This window comes from Schistocerca cancellata, chromosome 2 (genome assembly GCF_023864275.1).
Source record: "Schistocerca cancellata isolate TAMUIC-IGC-003103 chromosome 2, iqSchCanc2.1, whole genome shotgun sequence".
NCBI lineage: Eukaryota > Metazoa > Arthropoda > Insecta > Orthoptera > Acrididae > Schistocerca > Schistocerca cancellata.
Genome location: NC_064627.1, coordinates 466,822,317 through 466,840,229, shown reverse-complemented (window position 1 = coordinate 466,840,229; position 17,913 = coordinate 466,822,317). Strand labels below are relative to the sequence as shown.

Genomic DNA, 17,913 nt, shown 5'->3' with positions numbered 1-17,913 from the left:
TTTCTGTGGTCCATCTAACAAATGATCAAAATTGAGGTCTGATGGAGGAGTATACATTGCCTGTCGAAGCAAGTCTGATATATCTGCTTTTGATGGCCTATTTTTTTTGTCTCTCCTGTTACGATAAATTCATGGAATTTATAGTAACCTGTTATTTTATTCATCTCTCTAACTGCTACTGCCATGTGGGTGTGGAATGACATGTGATGAACATTCCTCCACTAGACATCAGTTTTGCCAAATCATCTGTTAGAGAGATCACAAAAAAGTCATTAGGTCACTAATGACTAAGATGGTATATCAGCCAAAGTAAGATAGTCGTGTAGAAGTTAAGTTTTCCTACAGAAAAGAAAACATAGTTGCATGAATAGGCTAGTTTCCTGTGCTAAAAATATAGTTTGGATTGTTTTTATTCGGAGTTGTTATAGCGTTCAAATCACATTTATGATCAATATTCTCATAAAACATCTGTTATTTGTATGTAATTAAAGCTTAAAACTGAATAAATATCAAGATTTGGTCATGTGATCAAAAACACCATGTTATTGGCTGAAGCTCCAGTAGCATCACAGGCTAGGAAGAGTAAGACAGAGCTGTGCATGTGTTATGGGAGTGTTAGCTGAAGTTACTAGGTTTTTATGTACTTTTTCTGCAAATAGTTTAGCTATTTAGTGATGGAAAATGCATTTACAACTTTTAAGTGACAATAGAAAAGAATTTTGTGAATGCTGATAGTGGAAACCTTACAAAAATTGATGTATTTATGCGGTGATAGTTTTAGTATGTGCATGGATGGACTTTCTTTTCCCTACTCCCTGCAACATATTGAAACCCACTCAAAACTAAGGATTGTAGAACTTTTGCAAGTCAGTCCATATCTTATATCTAGATTTTTGACTGTCAGTCATGAAATACGACCCAAACCAAGAAGCTCCATGCCTCAGCAGAGCTAGCTCCTGCTCGTAGTATGCGCTCTGTGGCACAGTGGATAGCGTTAAGTGACTGCGATTAAGAAGACCACAAGTTCGAATCCTGGAAGGCTCATAAATTTTTAAAAGGTTTATACAATAACCTAAATATTGGCACCCTTAATATATTAACCCTCAATGGAAAAATGGAAAAAATAGCAGATGTACTACCAGAGAGAAAGTTAGATATTTTGGGATTAAGCGAAACGAAGCGGAAGGGAAAAGGTGAGAAGAACTTGAGAGGAGGAGGAAAACTGCACTGGAGTGGGAATAACAGGTTTGGAAGAAATGATGTGGCAGTGATGGTGAATAAGAATGTACAAAGCTGTATTGAAAGTGTGACATATGAATCAGACAGGATCATAATTTTAAACCTGAGATTCCAAAAGGAAACACTAAAAATTATCCAGATTTATGCACCTCAAGTGGAATGTAGCGAAGAAGAGAAGATGGACTTTGAAAATGAGTTAGAGAACTGTATATAGAGTGCCATTATAGTGATGGGGGATTTTAATGCACAGGTAGGCAAAGACAGAAAGGAATTTGAGCAAGTGTTGGGATGTTTTGGATATGGAGACAGAAATGAAGAAAGGGAAAGACTCCTGGATTTATGCCAGAGGAATGGAATGAAAATAGAAAACAGAGAAAGTCATGTTATCACCAGATACAGTTGGGAAGGAAGAACCAAGAGTGTAATTGATTATATTCTAGTAGATGAGGAATGGGGAGAGAAAGTAACAAATGTGAAGGTAATTCCAAGTGTGAGTGCAGATGGAGACCATAGATTACTGGTGGGACAATGGAAAATGAATCATTGTGTGAAAAATAGAAAACAGAAGAAAGTGATGATGATATGGGATTGGAAACTGAAGGAGAGTGAAAGTGCTGAGAAGTATAGAGAATTAGTCTCACACAAATTTCCAAAAGACGTTTTCTGCGATGTAGAAAAAGAATGGAGTTTATTCAAAGACACTTTAGTCGAAGCAGCACAAAAAGAACGTAGTAGAACTTCTCGAAAGGAAAAAGTAAGACAAGTTGGTGGGATGATACCAGAATCCAAGCAGTTAGCATGGAGAAAGTGGTGGAAAATTAAAAATGACATGGACCATAAAAGATATATATAGAGGAAAAGAAGTGCAAAGAAATAGTGGAAACAGCAAAGAAAAAGGCATGGGAAGAGTTTACAAAAAAACTTGAAGAAGATGTGAAGAGCAATAAGAAAATGTTCTATAAAATGATGAAAAATAAAAAGGAAGGCTTCTGAAGTACCAATAGAGATGGAAACAGAGGATGGTATGGTGATTGAAGATCCAAGGAATATAAAAGATCTCTGGAAAGAACATTTTAAGAAACCGTTAAACGCTGAGGAGCAGGTACACGAGGAAATAACAAATAATGGAGAAATTGAGAGAAGTTGGGAAGCAGAATTAGGACAAATTACATGGGAAGAAATGGAAATAGCTGTGAAGAAGATGAATGGGGGGAAAGCCCCAGGACCTGATGAAGTATCAGTGGACATGATAAGAGCTGCAGGTCCAGTGGGAATGCAGTGAAGAAATATTACAATACCTGACGATTGGAGAAGAGGAGACATTGTTCCCATCTTAAAAAAAGGCACTAAAAGACTTTGTAAAAACTACAGAGGAATAACCCTTATGAGTCATACAGCCAAGATTTTTGAAAGAATTTTACTAAACCGAATAAGTGAAAAGATAGAAAAGGAGCTGAGTGAAGAACAGCCTGGGTTTAGGAAAGGAAGAAGCACAATCAACCTGATGTTTTCTATCTGTCAACTGATGCAAAAAAGTTGGGAGTATAACAAAAGGGTGATAATGGTTTTTATAGACATAGAAAAGGCATTTGACTCGGTGAACAGGGAAAGACTCTGGGAAGAAATGAAGAAAATGGATACAGATGATGGATACATTAATGTAATAAACACAATGTACAAAGGACACAATTGTAGAATTAGAACATCATTGGGGGACTCTGAATACTTCGAAATAAGATAAGGACTTAAACAAGGAAGTATTCTATCTCCTGCACTTTTTAATGTAGTGATGGAGGGAATGAATATGGCAGTTAAAGATATAGTAAAGGAAAAGGACAAAAAGATGATTTTTGCAGATGATATGGTAATATGGGGCGATAAAGAGGATGTACAGTTACAACTTGATGCGTGGAAAGAAATAATGAAAAGGCATGGAATAAAAATAAAAAAAGATAAGAGTGAAGTAATGGTATTTGGAATAGAGAAAGGGATCAGTGGAAATATTACTTTGAATGAAGAACCCCTCAAAGTGGTAGATAGTTTCACTTATTTAGGGAGTGAAATATCTAGTGATGGAAGAATAACCAACGAAATTAATAGGAGGCTACAAAAGGGAGGCAATTTCTACCAAACAATAAAACATCTGATTTGGATTAAGGAAGTTTCAGAAAAAGCAAAACTCCTTGTGTATAAGAGTTATTACTTCCCTATTGTCATCTATGGAGGAGAAACATGGACAATGACAGAAAGGGACTGGAGCAGACTGCAAGCAGGGGAAATGAAATTTCTTAGAGCAGTTTAAGGAAAACAAGAATGGACAGAGTAAGAAATTGAAAAAAAGAGATTAAGATGGTACGGGCATGTTAAGAGGATGTGTGGGCAGAGACTCCCCAAAATTATGGAAGAACTAAAGATGGATGGAAAAAGACCTAGAGGGCACCCAAGAACACGGTGGAAAACAGGGGTGAGAATATATGTGGAAAGGGGAGGTGTGACCTGGTAGCAAGTCAAGGAAGAAAAGTGGTGGAGGACCGAGCCAAATGGAGAGGACTCTTCAGCACCCAGAATGGCATCCGGATATACAAAATATGAAAATAGTGTAGCAAGGACTCATTGTAGCAGTTCTTTCGATGGTGAGATGTATAGTGTATAGCTTCACATTAATCTTAGTCTGAGAAATGGGCTACTGGGGATGAAGTTATCACCACACTGCCACAGTACAACAAGGTGTAGGACAATGAGGTTTTGTATGCAGAGAGATATAAACCACGTACAATGTGCAGATAATACAAATTTAAGGGTTGTGCTGTTTGTGAGTGTAAACTAACATCAGTGTCTAAAGCAGACTTAACTTCATCTTACATAAGATGATGAAACTTCAGAAGCTTAAACAATAAGGATCCTGGCTGTGGTAACACTAACTGGAATACATCATTTTGGACATGATGCGTGTGAACAGCCGTTGCAAATTTAAGTGCATGTCAACACCAAGGAAAACACAATAATGCTCTGTATGTGTTGTGATGAAGTTTTGTTGTTGTGATTTGTTTTTCATATGAAAGGACTGTTGAGTTGCTTTATAAATAAGGTAAAGTATTATCACATGCTAGATTTGAACCAGTGACCGATGGACGTCATCTTATAAAATTTCGACAGTCCATTGTTTTACCAACCGAGCTGTCAGTGATGTACGACTAAGTGTGTAAAACTAATTTTTACTAACGGTTTAATTTTTTCGATTGATGCCATCCTTCTTTGTACAGTGGGAAAGTGTATCTCGGAGACAAATTGATGTTAACTTGAGAGTGCAAGACATTTAATTAAGCAAGGGAATTTGGACATTGACACGGTGGCATTTTGCCGGAACAGTACAACCAATTTTCACATACCTCATTCTTTGCAACACTCAAAATCACTGTTTTCAATTTTTATGGATGTATTTGTACAGTGTGGTACTACAGATCATTTGTAACCCATTTTCCAAAATGTAAATCCCAAAACAAGGTATCACTATGTATTAGCTTTATGACAATAGGAGCAGTGAGCTAGGCAGTGATGTCATAGGCATCACATGACTCAAATTGGGTGTTTTGCATGCTTTCAAATTATTTGAATTTCATTTCCGTTTTTATAAAAGGATACTGAAAGTCAAGAAGGAAAAAAGCATGTTATGAGCATAAAATGACACTTAACCATTGAAGGTGATTTACAGAAAATAGTCAAATACCCTATTGGCAACAGATACAGCAATGTTAGAACTATTTTTTGAGATAATGACAAACAGAATAGCTTGTCCCTCAATTCTCTTTTGTGTGCAGGACATATTTAAGACACATGATAATAAAAAATTAGTAACTTCATAATTGTATGGTGGACTCCATTAATACTATCATGATTTAAATTTTCTGCAGTCCCCATATTTGCTCCACATCTTCTTTTTTCTCAACCCAGCCAAACTTGAAACACTGGGCTATAAAGGGATCGTATTATTACTTAAACTAAAAGGGGAAAAAAAGGCCACAAACAGATATGTTTTGGAAAAACTCGTAGTACTGCATTTTATAGAGATTAGAACATTCACATTTTCAAGTTACTTATGTCTGATTTGATTCATTTGGTATGATTGTCAAAAAGTTTGGTTGACGTTAAATCATACTGTCATAGATAATCCACTAATGAACTTTTATTGCACTTAGAAAGATTGCTTTTAGCAATGACTCTGGCACTTCATTCATAAACAGTGTTCTTATAGAAAAAAAAAATCACATGTGTTACTGCCCAGAGAAATTTGATTATCTTTTTCACAGTATAGACAGACTAACGAAGGATGATGAGGTGTAATATATTTATAATCTCGAACCATAAGGTAATATTTGTTACAAATAGAAGCAACTCATCATTATCAGGATATTTTGTGTTTTTCTTTTAAATCAACTCATTTTCTTGTGTACCATAAAAGTGATTGTGATGCTAATTTTGTACTGATGATGTTACTAGTATTTACACTAAAACATGGTTGTGTTACTGAAATAGAATAACACATTGAATGAATGTAATTTACAGGCTTCAAAAATTCAAGCTCTTGACTGCAAATACAGTAATTAGCAGTGAGAATGCAAGTATGGAAACAATGGGAACAGAACAGGTAAACTGTAGTTAAAATTAATATTAACTTGTGCCAGGGTGTGGATGTTAATTTTATAGACATATATATGATAAACAGTAGGACCATAATGCAAACCATAACAAATATAAAATGTGTTCATTACAGTTTACTATTATTATTAATTATTATCCGAGCGGTTTAAGGCGCTGCAGTCCTGGACTGTGCAGCTGGTCCCGGCGGAGGTTCGAGTCCTCCCTCGGGCATGGGTGTGTGTGTTCGTCCTTAGGATAATTTAGGTTAAGTAGTGTGTAAGCTTAGGGACTCATGACCTTAACAGTTAAGTCCCATAAGATTTCACACACATTTGAACATTTTTGAACTCATGATAACCTTTAACCACTTAGCCTATGGCTTTTCAAAAGTTTAGTTGGCTAACCCTGTTAGCAATCTGTGATTACTGCCCCGTCCTCTTAAAGTGTGATTGTGACAAAGTGCCACCATGCAGCATAGAACATTCACACCATTCCTTAGCCCACAGTCCTTGCTCTCCCTTAATTTTTACTGGATGATCATTGTTAGAGGTGATCCAAATGCTAACTACTTAATTTTTTTTAAAAAATGCCTGACACTATGCTGCCTATATAATGTTATTTTATTTTGTTACCAGTTTCAGTTCTGAACCATCATCAAAGGCAGGAAAATTATCACAGATGTATCACATATCATACATGCTTTAACATAAGTTACCACAGGAAACCGTAGTTGCCTAGCCAATATAAAATCAAAAATTGTAAAAATATAAAAATATGATGCCACATTGACACAAGGACCCTACCATTGATGATGGTTCAGAACGGAAACCTGCAGCAAAATAAAATAACATTTATTTTTTTGGCTAGGTAATATTTAACTTATTATAGATATTTTTGGCTGTAAGTTACCGACCCAATACCAAGTGTATTATGCACACTGAATGGTCTTCAGGTACAGCGGCAACCAACTCACTCACGCTGAAACCATATCCCATATTCTCTTTAATAGTGACTGTTGATGGGTACCAAATACTACTATCTTGAAGGGAGTGTCTTCTGTACGTGAATTCATTGTTGATGTAGTGCATAAAAATAGTGATGACTAATTACAGTGACTGCAGTTGATCAAAAGATGTTTGACACTGGTATGTGCTTTCATTTTTAAATATGGTTTTTGTGCAATCTTACATTACTGACAAGCATTTCACAATCTCTAGTACTGTTGGAATAGTGTTGATTCACTTGCAAAGCCTGTGTTCATCAATTTTATATGACAGAGATTTATAACAATTTTTCAGCCAAACTCGTACAGTCAATCATTGTTTTGTATAACTCAGTGGTAAATTAGATGGGCCTCAGTAGCAGCCATTACTTAATAAAGATCGGAAATTTTCTTCATCTCGAAATTAACAGCGTTTACATGCACTACATTTGATTTACTACAGTAAAACACCTTTTTATTTTTAAATAGTAGGCAGTGTGTTTTACCAGTTGAGGATATAGGAGCTTACTTTCCCTAAAAGTCTGTCACAAAAATATTTTTGTTGGCTGTATTTCAACTCTTTCACTCATAAGAAGTGCATGAATTGAATACACACCACATAGACAGTTATAGAGCATAACTGTATGTACACTGTCCCATTTCATAATACTCATAAAACTTTATATGTTTGATTAGTTGAATAGCAGAGTTCGTAGATCATTCACAGTGGGTCACAGTCTTTGTGCTGTTCATATTAATACAATTCACACATTGTTTTCATTGAGAGTGTGTAATCTCCATCCACTGTGTCTGCAAAATATTCCTTATACATTCAGATGAACATCACAATTCACAGTTGATTCACCATTAATCACTGTCCAGTTGTCATCCATGTTGATATGGTACACATCATTTTTAGCATTTTAGCAGCATCATGGCACACAAAAGCAACAATTAGCTGTACTGTCATTATCTTGTACCCACTTCTTCATTATCAGTACTTCATTCTCAACTCCTGTACAAGCTGTCATAATAAAGGTCTCCTACTCATACATTAAAACTTTATAGACTAAAAGCTGCAGTTACAATGAGGTTAACAACCAGACACTATAAAATAATACAAATATTACTTACATAGGCTCACAAGAGCTACAACATTACTCTCTCTCTCTCTCTCTCTCTCTCTCTCTCTCTCTCTCTCTCTCTCTCTCTCTCTCTCTCTCAACACTGTGGCCCAACTGGAGATTTACATTAGCTCACCTACTTTTTAGTATTGGGTATCGTATTTGTACAGTTTACTTCCATAAAATACTATGCACAGATGGACACTGAAATCACTATCCAAAGAAATTCTGTCCATCTTCAGCCTTATTTAAAGAATCATCACAAGGTGATACTGACACCCTTGTGTGCTTGAATATACCAATTCCCATCAGATAATTGAAGTTAAGCAATGTTGGGCTATCTAGTACTTGGATGGGTAAACTGCATGGATATGCACGTGCAGTTGGCTGCTTTCGCTTTGTCTTTACAGCAAAGAGCAGGAGGGTAGTGGAATAAAATCCCAATCAGCAGTCTGTGCACCAATGTCCTGAATTAAATTCCAAACCCCTCCATATTGTCTCATGAAGTGAGGGCATATAATGCTGTTGATGGTGATCCATCCGTCGGATGGGGACATTAAGCTTGGCACCCATTACAGTCACCTGTAGTTGATACATACACTTAAAACATGCAAACCCCACACTTCACGAAAGAAAGTTGACTGTGTGTGAATGACAGAAAAACATGTAGAATAAGGTAGCTGAAACTGCTGTTCAGGGTGTCCTAGCTAACAGTGTCATACGAGGGTGGTTTGAAAAGTCCTCAGAATGGAATAGAAAAAAGGTACTTACATCACTGAAACATTTTTTTTATTTTTCAATGTAGTCTCCTTGCATTAGCAATTGGTCCAGTGATGTTCCAGTACCTTGATCCCATCTCAAAAATGAGCTTCCTCCAGGCCTACAAAATAGTTGTCAACTCCGGCTATCAGTTCTTCATTTGAAGTGAATCTTCGCCCAACAAGAAAAAATTTCAGTTTTGGGAAAAGATGGAAGTCTGACGGAGCCATGTCAGGTGAATAAGGTGAGAGTGGCAACAATTCATACCTTAGTTCGTGTAATTTTGCCATGGTGACGGCACATGTCATGGCACCCATCTTGCAGATAATTTTTTTCATTTCTAAGTCTTCAGTTAAAATGTGATATACACTTTCAGATGAAATCTGGCAAGTGTGATCCTACATGACCATTTTGTGCCTTTTACAATGATTTCTGAAGTAGTGACACATCTTTGCCGACCAATGAGCGGATCATCATCTAAGCTCTCCCGACCAAATTTAAATTCATTTGTCCACTTGGCAACAGTTTAATATGAAGGAGCAGAGTCCCCAGGGTATTCTGGAAATCGGCATGAATGTCCTTTGCTTTCATACCTTTGTTTACGAAGTACTTAATCACTGCTCGAATCTCGATTTTTTTCCATCTTTGCAAATCACTACATGAGAAGAAAAACAGAGCCACATCACCACCATAGCTCTCTTCCAAGAGCACTGACATGGCACGTGTTTACAGGCAACACTCCTATGAATATCATGTGAACAACTCACGCTAGTGCTGTCCTCTCGTGATGATTCTGAGAAATTTTCAAAACACCCTCGTACTATTTTTTTTTTTCTTTTTACATAGGTGGTAACATTATTGATTAATTTTACATGGGGCGTGGGGCTCAAATAACCAAAATTATGATTGTCCACAGTTTCCTTAATTCCAGGATGATTTCTTCGAACAGGCTGTGGCTACTTTCCTGCCCCGTCCTTGTTCAGTTCAGGCTTGTCCTTTATGTGGAAAAACCACATCATTGACAAGGGAGGAAATCCTAATCTTTCTTCAGTAGCGCATCGAGTTGACTCCTGTAGATATACAAGCACTGCAGTGAACTGTGCTGCATCATAAAGGTTGCAAATTGTATTTTGAGATACTTTCCTCTATGGAACAGCTGTTGTGCAGATTTATTATGCAGACAGCATACCAGGCTCACTCTGTATGGACATTTACATTATTTTGAATATTTCTTGGGTATTCAGCCACAATATTTCAGCAAGCTGATTTCCTCCATCTTCAGGCATTCCTGGCTGAATACCAGAGAAAAATTCAAAATTTTCTGATACTGTGAAAACCTGAAATCATACATTTACAGTACCCATTGTTGTTATATATAGCTCTAATAGAGTTTTGACAGTAATTAGCTCCTGGCAGGTGTAGTGGTTACTGTGATCTTTGGTACGAAAACAAATTTCAGCAGATAATTCCACGGACACAAAAATAGTAGAAAAGAAAAATATAATGAACAGGATTGGATATGATTGAGGAAAAGTACAGTAAGTAATTTAGTAACAGTAAGCAGCATTTTTTATAGTTCATTAAATTATAACATAAAGGAATATATTTGTAGAAACAGGGATAACAATAGAATGTCACTGATCATAATGTCAGATTAAAAAAATTATATATGCTTCATATTTAAAAAATGCACAAAAGAGCACCAAGTGCAGTTACAACTTCAAGGCTGGGAGGCCATCTTCAGAATGTAAAACTATTCCCTAATGTTTCATTCCTATTGCAGAAGATATTTACGGAGGTAAAACAGCAGCTCCAAAGAGTTCACCTGCTGTCCGAGGTGAAATGTCAGGGAACAGTTTTATATACGAGGGTTGGAACTTTAATAGTAGCAACTATTTATTTACAGCTCATACAAAATAGATACCTGTTTCAATGTTTTACTGACCTTCAAAGTAGTCACCAGCATTGTGTATAACCCTTTGCCAGCGATGTGGAAGTCGTAGGGTACTCTTAGCTGTGCCAGCTGTGTTGACAGTTCGAGCAGCATGGTCTATAGCCCGACGAATTTGTAGCAGTTCTGAAGTGAATGCCATGAAGTGTTTCCTTCGGTTTAGAAATAGAGTTAAACTCACGAGGGCTTAAGTCAGGAGAGTAGAGTAGGTGGTATAGCACTTAGCAGTCCCATCAGTCAAACAAATCAGTAACAGCTTGAACTTTATGTTCTTGAGTATTGTCCTGCAAAATGATGGTCAGGTCCTGCAGAAAGTGTCATAACTTCCGTTTCTGTGCTGTTCATTTTTGGAGCACAACCTACGACCAGCTTTCTGCAGGACTTGACCATCATTTTGCAGGACAGTGCTCAAGCACGTACAGTGCAAGCTGTTACTGATTTGTTTGATTGATGGGGCTGCTAAGTGCGATACCACCTACTGCACTCCCTTGTGAGTTCAACTCGGTTTCTAAACTGAAGGAAACACTTCATGGCATTCACTTCAGAACTGCCACAAACTCGTCGGTCTATAGACCATGCCGCTTGAACTGTCAACACAACTGGCACTGCTAAGAGTATCCTATGACTTCCACATCACTGGCAATGGGTTATACACAATGCTGGTGACTACTTTGAAGGTCAGAAAGCTTTGAATCATGTTTCTTTTTGGTACGAGCTGTAAATAAATAGTTGTCGCTATTAAAGTTTCAACCCTTGTATAAACCATGGCCTCCCAGCCTAGAGATTTGAAATCGGCCTCCCAGCCTAGAGATTTGAAATGCGATGGACACAAGCTGTGAAAGCATACACTTTGTGATTAAAGACTGCAGAATTTTTTTTCTAAGCACACACCTATTTTTGCAACATCTTTATAAATTTGTCAGTAATGAACAGAACCTAGGTTAAAAAGATACAATCAGTTAAGCAAAAGCATGGTCAGTATTACACACAGTGGTAAAAGATATGACATTACTACTTTCACAGCCCAAAAGAAGGAACCTTTGTGTTTCATGCAGTGCTCATAAGCATTAGTTTGTTTTGAATTCATGGCTGAGATACACTTGAGTGCAACTTACATGTCGCGTTCTGAGGTTGTGTTTCTGTGTAGACATCCCAAAAGTCCGAAATTGAGTATTGCCACACTTCTAAATATACAGGGAAATCAAAGCCATTTGTACAAAAGTGGGTATCATGTTATAAATTGGTGAAAAATGTGAATGACTTTAAGGGACATGGTTAGCTGATAAAGTGACCTAAAAGCGGAAAAAATTGATTATTAAACTTTCTTCCCACACTTAACACTGTGTCAAGTGCAAGCAAAATTGACTTTGAAACAACTGTCAATGCAAATTTTATGCATTTTGGACGTCTCTTCTACGTGAACATGCAGAAAATTTGGTTTCAAGCATATGTGACTGGATGTATTACTGATTGCATTTTTCTTTTGTTCATATATGATGCATATATATGTTTTAGTTTTTGTCAAATTCATTTTACTTAACAGACTGTAGATCTCTCTCTCTCTCTCTCTCTCTCTCTCAGCCCCCCCCCCCTAATCCCTCTTGCTCCCCTCTATATAATAATATAATACAGTATATTCTTTATATTTGCAGCTACTTGATTTATTTTCTCTGGATGACAAGAGGAAGGATATTGCCCATTCTTCTAGCTCCCATTCACAGCTTAGTGGAGTTAGCATGAAAACTGTTTTAGAAACTCTGCCCGATTTGTGGGAGGACAAACAGTATGAAGAAGAGTATGACCTTTCAACCTTCATGCAATCTCTTAAGAAAGAGTGATATGTGTTTTTGTTTGTAATGTCTCTCTCTCTCTCTCTGTGTGTGTGTGTGTGTGTGTGTGTGTGTGTGTGTGTGTGTGTGTGTGTGTGTGTGTGCGCGCGTGCGTGCGTGCGTGCGTGCATGCATGTGTTTAGAGTGAGAGAGATCCAATAATGGATAGTAGGAACTGCATATGTACAGTTATTTTTATACATTTCAATTTTTTAAAGAAGACAGGAAGAGAGATAGAACTGACTCATTAGTGTCTTCGTTTTGGATATCTGTATCATCACAAATATCGCCTAAAACATGAAAATAAGAATGTCACTGATTGTGTTATTCTTAGCTGAGTGTGAACTGACCACTTCCAAGATTTTAGAAATTTAATGAAGTAGCTTCAAAAGCAAATTATTTCCATTGTCATTTATTACAAGTGACTTTCAGTGACCTGTGGATTTGCTTATTGTAAGATAATTGGTGTTACCATTTACTTATTTTGTTATGTGCATATGTGATGTACATATGAAAGGTGCTTTTGGTGCAAAAAGCTATGTCACATGTACACATATAAATTAGCTATGGTTAACTGAAGTAAATATTGAACTGTAACTTTTCAATAAATGTTTGCACCCAGTCCGTAAGTCTGACAGACGGTGCTCATTTTAAACTAAGAGTAATTATCTGTGAAATTTTAGAAATTTCATGAAAGGTGGCTGTGTTATTTACCTCAGAATTCAATTATAACAGCAGTTTACTTTTACAAATCACAGAATGAGGTAACAATAATGACAGTATCTTAAGTACAAATTTGATTAAAGCTATTTTATGTTTTTAATTTTAAGTGATTTGTAGCTTATTGGTAACAAGCAATAAAAGGACATGTCTACTCATTTAAGAAAGAATTTTCATGATTTTGAATTTTCTCTTTTCTGAAAAATCATATTTTACGTAGTTCTTTGAATGTGATGATGGAGTATATATGAGCAGGAAACAATTTAAAAAGTTTTTAGATGGTGTTTTTTTATTGCTTGTGCTGTAGTGAGTGTTAGAACATCACACATAAGTAAACTGGTACAAATTTTAATGTAATATCAGATGCTCTTTTCTCAGTTTGAATAATTCTTTTTGCCTTGTTAGACTGCCAATAATTTAATTAGGAAGTAGACATTGTACACTGAAATAGACTGATAATATGTGCTGAGATTAATTCAGAATTTGTTTAGTGTATATGTCTTTTGGAAGCAAATTGCACAAGTAATGTTTAATTTTAGGCTCGATAAATTATGTATACATGTCTCTTGTCATCTTATAACTATATCGAATCTCTCTGACTAGCTTGAAGGAATAAGGCACACATTATGAAGTCACACTTCAACACACTGAGAGAAAGAAAATTGTGTGTTGAAGATCTGTACTGAGCAAGACTCATTAAAATGTAGGTATTAATGATCCCCTCTTCTTCCCTGCTGCTTCATAGGTTATTGAATAGGTAATTGAACAGAGGTAGGTCTTTATGGCCTTCATTCAGTTGACATCATTATTTACTTATATTGTTTGCATCCTGTAGGTTAAGTTACAAAGTACCTATAGCTTCATGAATGTTTTATGGATTCAGAATTTCAAACATTGTGTTCATTTCTGTCACCAGTGGAAACAAAACAGTGCAAAGAGGAACTGCTAGCAAACAATACTTTCTTGTTTTGATCCCTTCTGTATTCAGTTTACCTCAACAAACTTTATATGATTGAAGTGTACTATATATGAAGGAAAAATTGGAAGGGGATGCTGAGGGATCAATGCAGAGAGGAGCATATTTACCAGCTGAATGCCTCATAAAGGCCACATAATGCAAAACAAACAAATAATTTGACATATAAATGTCCTCTATCACATCCTTAAAAAATGTGGTAGCAGAATATTTATTTACACAATATGAGATCAGTAAATTAAATTCATATTATTTTTCCACTATCAACAAACAAATTATTAAGCGTAATCTATCTTGTATGACAATATAGCATAATATGGCCAGTTGGCATCCAGTTTTCCTACAGGTGAAATTGTTTTCACTTTCCCTTTTGCCCTCTCTGAGCCATAAATTGCAGTATTCTCATCTTGTAATTTTGTATTGCATGCGACATAAGTACAGAACATTAGGACTTTTGTGTAATTATTTAAGGACTTTTTCTCATTATTGTATGTGCATTTATATTTGTGCAGTGATAATAAAACTTTGATCATTCACTTTTATATGAAAAGAAGGAGTAACCTGTGTATATCTTAATTCCTGCTTTGCTTGGACCACAAAGAGTGGCATTAACTTGTCTCACATCAGCATTATTTTTAGAAACTGGACAAATATCTACAGTCCACTGTAATACAGAGTTTTCATATAAAGGGAAAATTTAAGTTAGCTATACATTTATGTTATATTGTAGCTAAATCCATTTTTTATGCGGTGATCTTAACAAAAACCCACAACAAAAGAAAGAACCACTGCTGTCTGTGCCTGTTTGTGTGGGTTGACTTACGAAAAGGTGCAGGAGGATTTCACCTCTAAATTTGGAAAGCCAGGTGCCACAAGAGTCAAGAACAAATTCAAACCTATAGGTAATGTTGGTGAGGAGGAATGTTAGGGAGGCTGTCCTTAGCACAAGAAATGGCGGGGGGAAGGGGGGGGGGGGGGTAGAGGATCCGATCACACGAAGTTCCTTTGCATTTGCCAGGATATTGAGCAGGGAGCTTGGTGTTCCACAATCCACAGTCTGATAAACACTGCAATAAACGTTACAGAAATGTATGCACCATGTCCAGATTCTGCATAAGCTTGAAGCTGAGAATTGTCCAGTCCAACAGGCGCATGTTATGATCTGTTACTGGTTACGTGTTCGGTGAAGAAGAAACATAACACAGTGTGGGCATGTGAATAGACCTAATTGCGAAATTTGGGCGAATGAACAACCATACACACTTCAGTAATAGCAATGAAACAACCCCAGTGTGTATGCTAGGAATAACAAGGACTACCTTTCGTGGGCTCTTGTGTTTGCAGAGAAAGAGAGTTACCAGACACCTATAACTTATTATGTTGGAAATCTTACCGGAGCCAAGGTTGGTGCAAGCAGGAAAGGGATGCCCCTCCAGTTTTGCTTTGTTGTCTGTAATTACCTTGCTGCAGTTTTTCCTTGTATATGGATTGAATGTGGTTGTCACAGCCTTTTGGCTCCCCACTCTCCAGACCTGACTTCCTTAGATTTCTGTGCATAGAGGTTTATCAATGATAAAGTTTTCCCAGTGAAGATTTATGGCATAGCACCTGGATTTCTTGGCATAGAGGCTAATCAATATTAAGGTGTATCAGGTGAAAGTTAACAGTGTAGCACACTAGAAAAAATTAGAGACACACTATCAAGTCTTATCTGCTATGTTGAATAGAATGTTTTGGTCTGTGGCTGAGCACTGGCCGCCATGTAAGGACTTGGAGAGTAGGAGAGCAGTCACATTGAAATGTACTGATTTGTGTTCTTTTATAATACATGTTGCATTAGATATCACATATGCTTGATATATTTGTGTTTTCACACAAATACGAGGCTTGGAACTTTAATAATGGCAACTATTTATTTACAGCTCGTACAAAATAAATACCTGTTTCAAAATTTTACTCACCTTCGAAGTAGTCACCAGCATTGTGTATAACCCTTTGCCAGCGATGTGGAGGTCATAGGATAGTCTTAGCAGTGCCAGTTGTGTTTGACAGTTCGAGCGACGCAGTCTGTTGCCTGACAAATTTGTAACAGTTCTGAAGCAAATGCCATGAAGTGTTTCCTTCAGCTTAGAAATTGAGTTGAACTTAAGAGGCCTTAAGTCAGGGGAGTGCAGTAGTTGGTATAGCACTTAGCAGCCCCATCAGTTGAACAAATCAGTAACAGCTTGCACTGTACGTGCTTGAGTATTGTCCTGCAAAATGATGGTCAGGTCCTGCAGAAATTGTCATGACTTCTGTCTCAGTGCTATTCATTTTTGGAACACAACCTATGACCAGCTTAGAGACAGAAGTGATGACATTTTCTGCAGGACCTGACCATCATTTTGTAGGACAATGCTCAAGCACATACAGAGCAAGCTGTTAGTGATTTGTTTGACTTATGGGGCTGCTAAGTGCTATACCGCCCACTGCACACCCCTGACTTAAGCCCTCGTAAGCTCAACTCTGTTTCTAAACTGAAGGAAACACTTCATGGCATTCACTTCAGAACTACTACAAATTTGTCGGGCAATAGACTGTGCCGCTCAAACAGTCAACACAACTGGCAGTGCTAAGAGTACCCTACGACTTCCACATCACTGGCAACGGGTTATACACAATGCTGGTGACTATTTTGAAGGTCAGTAAAACTTTGAAACAGGTATCTATTTTGTACGAGCTGTAAATAAATAGTTGCCGCTATTAAAGTTACAACCCTCGTATATAGAGACTGTTCACCCTGTATTATTATGTGGTCATTGGAAAGTAGTATACAATTTTGTGTGTGTGTGTGTGTGTGTGTGTGTGTGTGTGTGTGTGTGTAGTAACTGACAGTAATGGTTACAACACCTCTGTGACAGTGAGAAACTTGATTCAATACTTACAGGATTGTTTTGTGTATCCCATTTGCTCCTCTTCCTCCCTGTTCTCTGAAAATGCACCTTCAAGAGTTATTTAGAATAAGATATAACTCTCTTAATTTCCAGAAAAAATTTAGAGAGCTTCAGATCAATTGAAATTTATTTATTCAAAACACAAATTTCATACTCTAGTTTACAGTGATGTAGTTCATCTGGCCCACAAAATAATAATAAATATTATAATTAATAACTTTGGGTTACTTTTAGTACCTCTTTTGAGTTCTTTGCTATCTACTTCTCACTTCTGCCAGCACATAATACACACACCTATAATAATGTAGTGCATCAAAAGGAATATTTACTTGTAAAAATTATAAAATTACAGAGAAACATGATGGCTGGTGGGAAGGATCCCTATGGTTCAGGCTGTGAAGCAGTCATTGAAATGAAGGATGTCAGGTTGGGCAGTGTGCTCAGCAATAGGGTGGTCCACTTATTTCTTGGCCACAGCTTTCCAGTGGCCATTCATGTGGACAGACAGCTTGTTGGTTGTCATGTCCACATAGAATGCAGCACAGTGGTTGCAGCTTAGCTTGTAGATCACATGATCAGTTTCACAGGCAGACCTGCCTTTGATGGGATAGGTGGTGATAGTGACAGGACTGGAGTAGGTGGTGATGGAAGGATGTATGAGACAGGTCTTGCATCCAGTTCTACTACAGGGATATGAGCCATGAAGTAAGGGGTTGGGAGCAGGGTTTGTGTAGGGGTGGACAAGTATATTATGTATGTTCA

At 37.1% G+C, this 17,913-nt stretch overlaps 1 protein-coding gene across 1 annotated transcript in view; it reads left to right on the top strand.

Annotated features, from left to right (window-relative positions):
• Positions 1–14,867, top strand: part of LOC126161983 (TATA-binding protein-associated factor 172) — a 300,940-nt gene extending 286,073 nt beyond the window's left edge. Inside the window, exons 35-36 of the mRNA XM_049918182.1 lie at positions 5,803–5,884; positions 12,346–14,867. Coding sequence (XP_049774139.1) covers positions 5,803–5,884; positions 12,346–12,531 — 268 coding nt within the window. The 3' untranslated portion in view covers positions 12,532–14,867. The remainder of the gene's footprint in view (positions 1–5,802; positions 5,885–12,345) is intronic.
• Positions 14,868–17,913: the final 3,046 nt, after the last annotated feature.